At 33.3% G+C, this 13,943-nt stretch overlaps 1 protein-coding gene across 1 annotated transcript in view; it reads right to left on the bottom strand.

Annotated features, from left to right (window-relative positions):
- Nucleotides 1–4,137: 4,137 nt before the first annotated feature.
- Nucleotides 4,138–13,943, bottom strand: part of CHIC2 (cysteine rich hydrophobic domain 2) — a 44,935-nt gene continuing 35,129 nt past the window's right edge. Inside the window, exons 4-6 of the mRNA XM_044681269.1 lie at nt 10,974–11,030; nt 10,748–10,807; nt 4,138–5,428 (exon numbers count right to left, since the gene is read on the bottom strand). Coding sequence (XP_044537204.1) covers nt 5,378–5,428; nt 10,748–10,807; nt 10,974–11,030 — 168 coding nt within the window. The 3' untranslated portion in view covers nt 4,138–5,377. The remainder of the gene's footprint in view (nt 5,429–10,747; nt 10,808–10,973; nt 11,031–13,943) is intronic.

Below are 13,943 nucleotides of genomic sequence, written 5' to 3'. Positions count from 1 at the left end.
TGATTACTATAACATAAACAAAGTAGCATTCTAGCCATATACAGCAAGTTCACCCAATTCGGAAAATGAAGATGTAAATTTAAAACCTTTATTTCCTGGTCAATTCAACGAGGTTTGTGTTGACAGGATAAATATAAACGTTCTACTACTAAAACATTACTCTTAGAAAACAATTAGTTACTTTCACAACGAACTTAACAAATACCAACAAAATACTGGTTCATATAATACTATGAGGTAGGTAGTCATATCTTTGTTTTGTAGATAAACTAGCCAAGACCAAGTAACTCAGTCTCACAAAGTTAGCAGGCGATTATGAAACACATGTCAACTCCTGAATTCCAGTGTTTGGTTTAGCCTAAGAAACTTCACTTGTGATTTAATTTCCTATTTTGTAAAAAATCTCCTTTATGATCAAGAAAATTTTGAAACCTCTGACATAACTTTCTAAACCAAACCATATTAACACCTTCCCATGTTCTAGCATATAATACTTAATACTTAATGATACGTGGTTGAACCCTACATTAGATAGTATGTATGATGTATGCCTGAAAAATATGTAACTTTATAGGTGTTAAGTATATGGAAAGTAGGAAAACAGAAACAACCATTGGTAATCTCATTCATCTTTATAAATGTATTTAGATTCAAAATATTATAATAGAACAAGCTTATTAAAACTTATTCACAAAATTCTAAGGTGCTAGAAGATGGGAGAACAGAAAAGGAGTGGGTTCTAATGGGGGGAGGGACTTCTCTATTCTAGTACTTAGCTAGGACCTGTCCTAAATTCAGCCTCTCTTCCTAAAGTCTCCCGACACAACTAAGCCTCACATCATAAAGGCAAAAGGATTGGAGTACCAGTTCCATTTTGTCCTATTTTTTCTTTTGTTCCTCACAGAAGGATTTTTTTAATGTTTTCTTTGTAAAAACAAACAGCTTCTAAGGGGAATATGAAATAATTAAAAGGTTACAGAACAGTTGTAGGAATGTAGGTAAGGGATAGAGTAAGTTTCATGGATTATCTTAAAGAGGAAAGCAGGAGAATTTGGATACAAGCTCTGGAAGAGGATTCTGACAAGGAGTAAAGGATTGTGGGAGTTTACTGGCATTAACAGTCTGACTCCTGTTTCCACTGAGCTGGAAGGTGGTTTTGCTCTGGCAAAATTTCCCTTGGTAGTCCTAATCTCATGGAGAGATTAAGGAATACTTTGTTGAGAGTTTGCTTTGGAGTGGACTGCCTTTTTCCCTGAGGTACAAAGACCATCTGCCATAAATCCAATTGGCCAAGGTAATGCAAGGGTTGTCAACTGGGACTTTGGGTTATCTAGTGAAACCAACCCCAGGCTTTAGGTAAGGGCTCCAATACACCTGTGAGTCCTTCTTTCCTCTTTGTCCTTTTGTTAATCCATATAAATTAGGTTAGATTATGGTCAGATAGCTTTGGGGGCATTAGTTAAGAGCAGGGAGCTATAAGAAGGGCTTGAGAGGGAGTGTATACTGGTGGGAGATATAGCTTGATAAATTTAGGACTGTATTTATCATTTCCCTACCCTTAATAAACTTGGTTTTAATCATTTTAAGGGTTGTGCTTTACTGGCCCTGGGGAGGTTCCTAGGTGGGTTTTATCATCTCTCATCCATCTAGGAAGGATTCTTATTTCACAGCTATGGGGTCAGAGGATAGTAGCAGTGTTAGAAAGGAAGAGAACACTAGGTTATATTTATGTATAAAATAAAGACTGAGAACATGCTTTGAAACTGGTGCTAGGAATGAGAGTTGGAACTACAGTTGGTGGCAACAGAGATGAGGCAAGAGTGACATCCTCCCATTAATACAAACAAACAAGCAATTCATTTGGGCTAATAAGCTCCTCTTTTAGAAATGCAAATATCCCCAAAGAAGGCTGAACCTATCAATGATTCCTCCCCCTCACCCCTAAATAATCAAATAGCCTAATACTAAGTTAAGAAGCAGGAAATAAAGAGCTTTGCTTTAAAAAAAATAGGAAAGGAAGAAGAGTTAATTTGTGTACTTTGACGAAAGGCAGGCTCAAAGGAGGTAGGTTGTTTCATTGAGAACAAAAGAACATGGGAGGTCTCCATATCCAGGGACAGAAAGGGAAAGGGTATAGAAATGGAGATGGGAGGGCACCAAAAACAAACTTTGCAATTTTGCTTTAAGCCTATGTGCTCCTGAAAACCACAAGATATAATGGGACTGGCAGTTAATATTTAAAGAAACAACCTGAAACACTCTTCCAAAAACACTAATAACAAAATCATGTAGTTACCTTGCTAGCATCTTCTGGTTCTTCCTGCACTATAATTCTTCAGTAACATGGGTAAACTATTGATAAAAGGAAGCCTTTGGTTACTACTGTACTAGCTTTGAGGGCAAAACTATTTGGAAAGATAAACAGAAGTTTTGCCTAACAGAATAAAAGTAGTCATTACTAGTTTTCCTAAAGCATAAACATATTAATACAATGACCATTTCCTACATAGGCAAAGTTAACTTAGAGTATAATTTTTTTGGGGGAGAAAAACTACCATTTGTCTTATAAGCTAACCATATGATTTCGGACTAACTATAGTTTTTAATAACAAATGAATCATATTTTGCATAGTTGAGTTTTCCAGAAACATAATTTTACCAACAATATCCAAATCCATGGAATAACAACCATATTGTAACATGGTTTTATTCTACATTTAAACACCACCAAATGCTTCTTTCTTTATAAGAATAGTGAATTATTTCCAAAACCACAAATGATATGCAAATTATTCACTAAGCCTATGTAAGAATCTACACACTCATTGAGGTTTTTACAAATACCCCCCTTTGCCAATATACCCTCCCAGTACAAAAACAATATGGCTCAGAACTGATGGGAGCTATAGAACTGCCATTTTGAGTGTTTCCTTCAGTCCAATCTATACATAAAAGTATCTTTGACATTTGCAATTTCCAGTAATATGGTCACTCAAATCCATAGTCTGCAAAAAAGAGTAACCCAGTTACACTGGGGGACACTAATGAAAACCAAAGCACGAAAACCTAACTGTTCAAGGCATAATTGGCTCATGGTAGTGCCGGCATATTAAGCATTCATGGTTCTTTTCCAGATTCACATTGAAAGTCTAAGAGTGCACATTCCCAGAGAATCTCTTTAAGCAAATGACACACTTCTCCATTTAATTAAAAAGAGAATTAGAAAGGCTTTAAAAGGACCCTATACTCAACACTACCATCCATAGTAAGTTTCATATTCTCTTGTGATTCTATTAAAAATATACTTTTTAAATACCCCACATCTTTTTTGATGAAGGCTAATTAAAAGAAAAATTAAAGATAGGAAGGGGAGAAAAAAAAATATATATATATACATTTTTTTTCCTAATCAGGATCAGCTCTTTTTATGAGGGAAGCCAAGGGGACACACCTACACATGCAAGATAAAGTACCACATTTAGAGACAGAACATTCTACTGCATCATCTAATTCTAAACAAGCAGCCTACCTTTCCTCTGGTTTTAAACCCTGACGCAGATATGATATTCTCTAATCAACATTCTTTTACACTAAACCCAATAAGGAATATTACAGTATTGTTTTGAATAGCATAACATTTTAATTGCACTATTCAAAGGGCAGCAAAACATACCCTAAATACAAGCTAAGTGAGGTGAAACATGTGATTGGGCTCTGTAATTTGAGCTCTTTAGAAGAAATGTAATCATTCTTTTTCAATTGTTACTATTATTTTGGGCACCAAAGGTAAACAATTCTCAGGAAAAAAAAATGACAAACTATTCATACAGTTCCTGATGTCAAATATAAAATGACATCCAACCATTTTAGAGAATACAGTACTGTGGAGAAATACACAGAACACCTAAAAAATACAGATGTATAAATTAATGAAACTGGTATTTAAAAGATTTAATACAGGAGGAAGGTATTTTGTAGTGGTACCAATTCTTAATACAAATTATTAATCAGAGTATATAGTTTTCAAAATTATTCACATTATTGCTCGATACCACAGCTGTATGGAACAAGTTTTTAACATACATTAAAATTTGTATAGTTCCAGGCTTATAAAAAGAACAAAAACTTACATATATGCAACTGAAAAAAAATTTTTAATTTTAAATGCATGAAGGGTATGTACAACCAAAAGGAAAAAAATGTTATAATGAATATAACTGGCCTGACTCAAAAAATAGGTAACATCCCCATTTTTAAAAAAAGCCTTAAATAATTGTGCAGAAAATTAAGTCACTCTAATGGATCAAAATCTTAAAAGAACTCACCACCATGTATACAAATTATCTTCTCCATATCTTAAAGTTCTCAATATTGTCCTATAAATCCTGTTTTGAATATCCTTTGGAGATTAGATGACTGCCTACATTTGTTGCCATTACTCAATTTTTCAAGACTGTTTTTAAGATTATCCAATCTAGGAATGCAAATAGGATGGCATGGAAAATGTGTTCCTTAGACAAATACTAAAAATGAATATTTCTGCACCTTTGCACATATAATTTGGTAAACAATAAAAAGTAACCCAAGTAAGGCCATCATTAAAGATATAACCTTGAATAAAGATATATGTAAGTTGTGATGCTACTATGTTTTCTGTGATCCTGAGCTCTAGTAACCATTAGATGCATGCATACCTTTAATCAATTCTCCTACTCTAGACAAAATGATTCAATGTCTGTTTTAACAACATTGAACACAGAATATTTTCAGAACAATTTGATACGATTTATCCATGTGAATGAACACAGATATGCCTACTTGGAATAGAGGGGAGGACTGGGGGCTGGATTTGGGGAATGGGGATTTAAATCCCAAAAAGACTAGTACAGAAAATTCACTATTTGAAAAAGGAATACCTTGATTAAATTGAGAAATAAAAAATATAAAATAAAGTTATGTCTACTGGAAATGATACACACAGAGTCACAGGAAGTGTATTTATGTTAAAAGAATTTACAATGAAAGGATCATGAACCTTAAGTTAAAAATTTAAAAAAAAAAAAAAAAAAAGGCCTGGTCATTTTTAGGCTGTGTTCAAATGTATTTTTTTGATAATACAAAAAAAGCAATCTTTGAAAATCAAGATACATTAACAGAAAAAAGCACAATAACTTAATTATTTAACATCTGTATGAAATAACTGTTGCAAAGTCTGACAAAAATGCACACTTAGAACATGCGGTTATTAAAAAAAAAAAAAAAAAAAACACCACAAGATTCTGTAGAACCAATGCTATGTCACCACCAGGAGAGCACCAAGCAAGGCACCATTGGAAAGACAACATACTTGGATAAGTCTCTATAAATAAAGCAAATGCTAATCTGGTCGAAAAATCGGTGTCTTTGGTAAAAATTCTATGAGGATGACCTGTTAAAAAAAAAAAAGACAAAATTAAAAAAATCTGACCCAAACAAAATGTTAACACTTTTCTATCATTTGAAAAGATTGTTAAGAATACAATCACAAACACCCCTATTACCATTACTTGGCATCCAAACAGTCTTTCTCTTGGAAATCCATAGAAATGATTTAGAAACACTACCATAAAAAATTATCTTTATTATTTTCTCCATATCTCTACCAAGCAGGGTTTAACTCAGTTTTAGACATTATAAACAAAAGGATCAGAGGCAAGAGACAAAACTAAGGTATAAAGGAAAGGCCCAGCTAGATAGGCACCTATCTAATTACACTACAGGTCAGCTATCTCTTTTGGGTGCCGAGTTTATGTACCCTTTACTTTCCCTCTCTACTCTTGATCAAAGTGTAAATAAGTAATTCCCCTTTCTCCTAATTTCAATCAAGACTAAGCTAAATTTTTTCAGAACAATTACTAGAAAATTTTGGCAGGTAATGGGAATATAGTAAAAACCAAAGCACAGAAAACAGCTATTCAGAATGCAGATTTCTAATCCATAATGCCTAGCCAAAGATCAGCATGACTGGCACAAATTATTAAACATCAAGTCCTTATTCCTTTGACTTCACTTAAACCCTATTTAAAGTTGATAATAAGATACTCAAACCTCAAGCTAGATAGAAACTTGCATTTCAAGTCTGGTGAAAGAGATGCTTCAATGCTTTCCAAAATCAGTTTCCAGAATTTGTATGTAGTAGTGCCTGGATACTCTAGCCTCGGTCTAACTGCACTGCCACTCTAGCAACTACATTGGCCCTCTCAGGTTTTGTCACCCTGGCTAGTCCTGGAATAAAATCACCCAAATATTCCTCTCCTGCTTCCAGTTACCCCTGCACTGAATTTCTAAATACCTCTTTTGCCTCTTTGCTCTAAGAACTCCATGGCTCCAAATCTTTGAAAGCTGTTCATTTTCTCTAACTTGCTGTGTTTGACTGAAACATATAACTAGCTTATTAGTTGCTAAGAGTGGTTCTATCTTTTGGTGACAGTAGGCTTTACTCTACCTGTCTTAGTGGGCTATCCAGCCTTGCCTGCATTATCAATAATGTAATCTTGATGAAATACACCATCTTATTCAGGAGCTGAATTTACACCATTCAGGTCCCTCAGATGGCCAAAATCAGATTCTGTATCTTTCTGGAGGAAGTTAGATGGCACAGTAGATATGCTAGGCCTGGAATCAAGAAGACCTGAGTCCAAATCTAACCTGAGACACTTAACTAATTGTATGGTCCTGAGCAAATCACTTAATTTGTTTGGCTGTTTTCTCAATCATGAAATGGCAATAATACCTACTTCATAAGGTTGTTTGGAAAGATCAAATAAGACACTTGATAAAAGTGGTTAGCACAATCCCTGGCACATAGTAGGCATCATTCTCTTCCCACTTCCCTTTTCCTACTCAAAATTTACTGTTTCTTTTTTTAGAGTTCCTCAATAAATTCCTGTTTCCTTTATGAAAGATACTTCCAAGTTCTCAATTAATTTTTAAATTGATTGTAGATGCTGTATTCACAAATTATTCATTCTTTCCTGGCTTAAATTACCATCTCCACAATGTTTTCTTACTATCTAAAGAATTAACCACCTAAGAGGCCAGAGGAAAGAACCTAAAAAAATCCTTAGGACTTTACATAAACTAAAACCCAGTAAAGGCTATTCCTTCACAAAGAGTAATTCATAAAATAAATGACAAAGCCAAGACTAGAATCCAGAATGCCTAATTTTTATTCTAGCATTGGATTTAACAGATATTATGAACTGTTTGTTTTTATCTTTAAACAATTATGATCCTGTGATAATGAGAAAAGAAAAATGCTGAGGAAACAATAATGAAGAGAAAGAACAAGGAAGCCCCAAATGATAAAAGAGGGTACATACTTAAGAGCTTTGAATAGAAGTCACAAGGCTCACAAGTAATTCCTAAGGTTTAAATCTATACAAATTTAAAATTCTTCATGTTTACCCAAGAATTTTAATAATAATGACTCAATATAATGATTCTATCTCTCTCAAGAAGAAGGAATAGAAAGAGGAGACAAGAGTCTAAGGGACCTAGGCATAGAACTACCACTTACAAGATGTATTATCATAGATATTTAGTTTCCCTAAATTTCTTTGCCTAAAAGAAGAGGGAACTATGCAAAATTTCTTTAAAATGATCTTTTATTTCTAGAACCCTGATATCTAATATTTTTATTCTCAAATACTGTTTTTTTTTTAACAATGTATTTTGCCAGGGGCAAAATTCTATGGCATGTGCAACAGCTCCTAGTAGACTGAATTCTACAAGGGAAAAATGCCTTACATTAGGCAATTAAATAAAGCAATTTATCAAAGATTTGTGATTTCCTTGGTCTACAAAGATTGCAAACCTAACAATAATTTAGTAGATAAGTCTTAGAGGTTATCTGAGACTCAAAGAGGTAAAATGGCTATCCAAAGTCACAAAGCTAATTAGTGTCAGAGATATGATTTGAAACCAGGTCATCTTGATTCTGCAAGTCCAACACCAAGACTATTATGTTGTTCCTCATATCTCAATAAATATTAAAGGCCCATTACCTCTATTCAAAGATATTCTGCTAAATGCTAAGTGAGGATGCAAAAATAGAACTATTTAGTCATTTCTTAACAAACATTTGTAGGACTGAATGACAAAGAAGAATGCTAAAGCATAATGTCGGTTCAGATCTAACATTTGCTATACCACACACATTATGAAATTTAGCATTATATATTACATACAAAAAGAAAGCCAGTTCTCGTCATCTTAGGTATTACTAATTTTTTGAGAAAACATTTTATGAGTATTATTCTTTGACAATCTATATGGTCTCTTATTTATGCCATGTAGTCATTATATTCCAATGATCTGTTATCTCACCTACGTGTATTCTCTTTCTACCAGCAAAGGTTGTAAAGCCCTTTGTAAATAAGAAGTTTAATGAAATGCTATGCTCCCCACCTAACCAAATCAAGCATCATCTGGTGTCAAACCTCAAAATGAGCTTCTCCAATTTAAATGAGGCTATCTTCAGACAACAGACATATATAGGCAATATTCAAAACCTTTTCAAGGGGATCATCACAAATCATTCTTTATTGGCAAAGTTTTTGAAAATTTGGAGTCATATCTATGCTATGATGGCACCAAAGCCATTAAACTCCACCATTAGATAGAGTACTACTATTTCAAGATAGAATATAAAGTTAAATTACATTTTCCCTGGAATTCCACTAGTATTCAAAATATGACTAGCATTCTTCTTTCCTCTAACTAAAAATAATGTTCAAAATTACCAAAAAGTTGTGCTTAAAAAAAAGGAATTTTTAGCAAAAGCATGTAATATTAACTAGAGAAAAGGCAGTATCTTCTTAATGGAACACTTCAGTAGGAAACCATCAGAAAAAAATACCTGAGATTATATATTTCCCTTCCAATCCTTACAAATACATAAATTAAGACCCTCCAGTAAAAAATACAAAAATATTTTAATTGTTTAATTCCATCTTCTCATAGGTAAACATATTGTTATTTCAAAGTATATTAGCTAACTTTACTAGTTAATCTCTTACTGTTCTAAATAAAAAGTATATATAAGCATAATACAGAAAAATCTGACATAACTGTTTAAAAAAACCTTTGATAATACACAACTGAGAATGTTTTCTAAGATAAACTAAAAAAAACTATTTTATATGTTTTACTTAACAAAATAATATCATAAACACAAATGTTAATGATAAGTATATTCACTAAATAGGTGGATTTCATACATATAAACACTGGAAGGATTAGACAGCATTAGCTTAGACTTCTGCTTTTCTCTCTCTGAAGCAAATTCGAGAATGAAAAGAAAACAAAGCTTGAATTTTCAGGTTAGTGGGGAAAAGTCTGAATTGTCGATGTATTAAATATTTCCATATCCCCAAACAATACTCTCTAACCTACATTCAAACTGCCCCCTTCGGTCAAGGAAAAAAGAAGAAAAGAACTATCATCTAGAGAAGTATTGTATGGTTTAAAAAACATATCTATATAGGCCTAGCATTTTCACAGGTCAAGCTCAAAACAACTTATTCAGATGTGCTTTTTTTATAGTTATAGAGAAGTATCATGTGTCTTTCTCATCATCATAAATTAACATGTTTGATATAATAGATAATGATACGAAAAATCTACATTATTCGGTTCACTGAATAGAGCTATTCTGTGGAAAAAAAGAAGCATTTTTTAAAAGGTCTTTTATGTTTCAGGCTAGAAATAGGACTTGATAGTATGAAAATGGAAGAAAGGGGAAATGCTAACAGAGAAAAGATGATTTTAGGATAATTTCCAACTATTTAAACACTGTTTTAATCAATCTTTTTATAAGCTATCTATGATGGCTGCATTGTTTCAAAGAATAGATAAAATATCATGCAATAAAAGACCAAAGATATGTTAGAAGTACTATGCCAGGTACTTCAGGAAGGTTAATCTTTATTTTCCGCAATTAACCCTTTAAGGGCCTTTCACTTCTATCCATAAGGCTGCACATAAAACATCTTGTTTCAATGGAGTATCAATACCCCAAATTTCCTTAGGGTTGTCCATAGATTTTTCAGAAGAATCAAAAACTTCAAACAAATCAAGCTCCCAATGTATGGAGGCAAACTAAATTTCATATCAGATTATTCTAAAAACTTATAGAATTGCTAGATTATATACTGTTTAAGAATACACACAAGAAGAACCTCTCTCTCTTTGGCTTACTTTTAAAATGAGCTTTAAAAGTAATGTTCTAGGAACACAGTGAAAGATACTTTGAAGACTGCTGAGGTATGGGCAGTTAAAATCTATAAAGGCTAAAGGTTTCTTAAGCTCCAGCAGCTTGGTTGAAAGGTCTTCTTCCATACTTGGAGACTTGATTAGCATTATATAAAAAAGCCATATCTGACTTGCTGCGTAACCAAAGTTGTGGTTATTCTTTATACAGCATCTAAAATTTCACACTCCATCAACACACGTTCAGGCTATTTTATCTTGGCAATTAATTTATTATTTTTCAGAACACAGTGAAGCCTTGTTTTCAAGTCATTCATAACTTTATAAATCAGTCTTGCACATGAAACCATGCATCTGTGAACCGTAGAAAATCCTTGCACTCAGGAGATTAAGCTTCTGACACCTTTGCTGATTAATAATCATGAAAAGAATAAGATCAGAAGCAAAATAAATGATCATTTAATAGAGAAACTCACAAAACAGCCCTTTAACTTACATATTCCATCATGTTATTCGTTTCACATTTCCTTTTGCTCAGTCTCCAGTGCAAGCATAACTAGAGAAGAACGAGAGTAAAGGAAGAAAAATGAGCTCTATTTTATTGCAGCACACAGAGTAACCCATTTGTCCACCTTTCATATTTTTAGTTCAACAAAAGCATCTGTTTCCATACTGTGCAATTCAGACCCCAACAGTACGAAGCTGCTCCCTGCGGCACTCACCTTGTGGTATAACCTATTGTTTTCCCATTCTAATAACTTCTCAATCGATCTTCGTGTCTGGAAGACAAATGAGAAAAAACTTTACTCTTGACTGGTTTTAGAAAAACTTTCTTTTGCAGCTGCTTTTTGTGTGAAAAGGGGAGAGGTACAGGACAGTGACTAAGTACAGGGTGGTCTATAGCACTATCCAAACTATTTTAGTAATAAACAGTAACAAAAAGTGTCTTCTCTATTAAACTTTTTTTTAATTTTAGCATGAATGTCGTGTTTTTAACTACTTCAAACTTAATGGCCTCTGAATTCATAATATAACACAAGAATGACTAACATTAGTTATCCACCAAATAACATATTGCATTCCAATGTTAATTTTAAATATTTAAATGATAATAAAACAACTCATAAGGTAAAATAAAAATACACTAATATTTAATGGTTCTATTTAATTATCAATTTAAAAATTAGCAATTAGTGAATAGTAATAATGTCTGTAAAATTAGCATCACTATATATAATATACTTAAAGTGAATTCTGTCTAGTAGGGCCTAAATTTAACTTGGAAAATATAACCTGTAAAGTTTTTGGTTTTGGTTTTTTTAAGAGGATGAGAGAGAGAAGAGAGAGAGAGAAAAGAGAGGGGAGAGAGAGAGAGAGAGAGAGAGAGAGAGAGAGAGAGAGAGAGAGAGAGAGAGAGAGAGAGAGAGAGAGATCTGCTGATAAAATGACCTCTATTGAAAATTCCATTTTTATTTTCATACCCAAAGTTCAGACTCCGGTCTGAAAATATATTTAGAAATTCATCATTCAGTTTCATAAAACAGTTTAGAAATTTACTTGACATTTATAGCCACTTTACTACTGCAACAGATAGCATGTAGCCCTAAATGTGACCTGCTTAAGAGTATGAATAAAAGAGAGGATAATTCATGGTGCCAGGTGTTAAGATGAGTCTGACACAGCTGCAGGTGCAAAAGGACAGAGAACTGCAGTAGAATCAACAGCAACTTGGTGCAGCTGCAGCTTCTTTACAAGGCAAAGGGAAAAAGCATCTTGCAGTTGATATTCCAAAACAACTGAAATGTTATAAACAAATATTAATAAACTAATATAAAGATGTCAAGCAAGGATAATTTGTAAAGTAAAAATTGTTCACATCAAAACCTTTTTAAATCTCTATCGTACAATCCAATATTAATATTTATTTAAAGCACCTACTGCCAATCTGGATGCCAAACATACTACATTTTCCATTTTAAATGTGCTTAAGACTGTTCTACAGTCACATGGATGCCAATTATAATTCATTATTATCTATGAATTGCACTATTGGCTTAAGTTCCCCTAAATTATGCCATAAAAACAGAAACTTGAGTAACTTTCTAGGTAGCAGTGTGTCAATGACTAATTTATTGCATTACTTTTTTTTTTTTAACATAGTCTTTTGGGCAAGAATTTTAAAAAAAAACAGTGCCCTTGTTAACAATGATCAGCAGACCTCACTTGTTTCTTTGTAAAGATAGCCTTTTAGAGACTGCTCTCCTTTTAAATGAAAATAGGGCAGCAGTTATGGTCACACTTTTTGTTAATTTAGTTGCCAGTCAGCTCCAAATCAAAAGAAAATAAGGCTGCAGAGTGTAATTAACATTCAGTTCAGTCGTTTTGTCCCTTGTCTAGCCCCCAAGCTTTGTTAAAATTGCCATCTGAATGCTGAAGGCTGTAGGGAAATCGATTTGATTCTAATCGCACCATGAAAAGAACATGATCTAACTGCTTTCAGCCCTCCGTAAATCTGTACTAGGTCTTTAGCACAATGCAACTTCCAATTTAAAAAGCACTGAATGTCTCGTCAATGACTTTGTGAAGAAAAAAGAACAAGGAGCAGACATAAAAATTCCAATAGTTGTTTAAGCATTAAAGTTCATTTGCATCACAGCGAACCTGAAAAGGGCTGACCTCTCAAACCGCCTCTCAGGTCTATGAAGTTGTAGCCTTGACAAGCTCACATTGACAGAGCTCATTGACTCTGAAAGGCTACTCTATCAATGGTGAAAAATGGCAATAGGTTCTACTCTGAGCAGGCATCTGCCTGCCCACCCGCTGCTAAACCAATGGCAAAACTGATTCAAAACCTGAATCTACCTTGTAATCTTCCTTTCTAGGACCTTTTAATAATAGATTAAGATTACTATACAATTTGAGGTTTTAATTTTACTGGTGGTTTGAAAAAAAAGAGAGGGGAAAGGAGATGAATGGAAAGAAAATCAGGCTCTCCAAGACTGCCCTTTTATACCTAATTTTTACAAATGAGAGTCTAAAGCACGAACAAATTAATATGCAATGTATTTTGAGTATTGAATGAAAAAATAAAGCAATCACTATAAATCTGACCACATAAATTCTATCCTTGGTTAATAATATGTGACTTTAACTAGTGTATTCTTATGAATCCATAATAATTTCAGATACTTTTAGTACTTACTGTAAATAATATAAAATCTCCATAATCTATATTTGATGATGATTAAAACAAAATCTGCAAAATTCAACATAGGAAACGTCTCTACTTATTATGTTCCTAAATAAAACTTTAATAATATATTTCACTGCTGAAAATATACCTTAGGATGCCTAAGTTTTTAAAATCGAACATTCTGCTGGTCTTTGCCAATATCTAAATAAAAATCTGAAAGCAAAACATTTCTGCCAACTTCACAGCCTGGAGTAAAAGCTATGAATTAAGACAGCAACATCCAACCTCTATAGCAAGACTTCTTTCCTACTTGACAGGTGAAAAAAAAGCACTTGCACGTGCAGCTTAATTAATCACTGCACTTGACATCTCAATGATTTACAGTGAGGAGCAGGTGAGGACATACAAAACCAGAAAAGAACCCTTGATTTGAGTGGAACATTTCTAGCACACTAGATGACAAGCATATAGATACTAGCAGTAGTATTAAAAAAAAAAA

This window comes from Gracilinanus agilis, chromosome 6 (assembly GCF_016433145.1).
Source record: "Gracilinanus agilis isolate LMUSP501 chromosome 6, AgileGrace, whole genome shotgun sequence".
Lineage (NCBI taxonomy): Eukaryota > Metazoa > Chordata > Mammalia > Didelphimorphia > Didelphidae > Gracilinanus > Gracilinanus agilis.
This window is presented reverse-complemented; position numbering and strand designations above follow the sequence as displayed.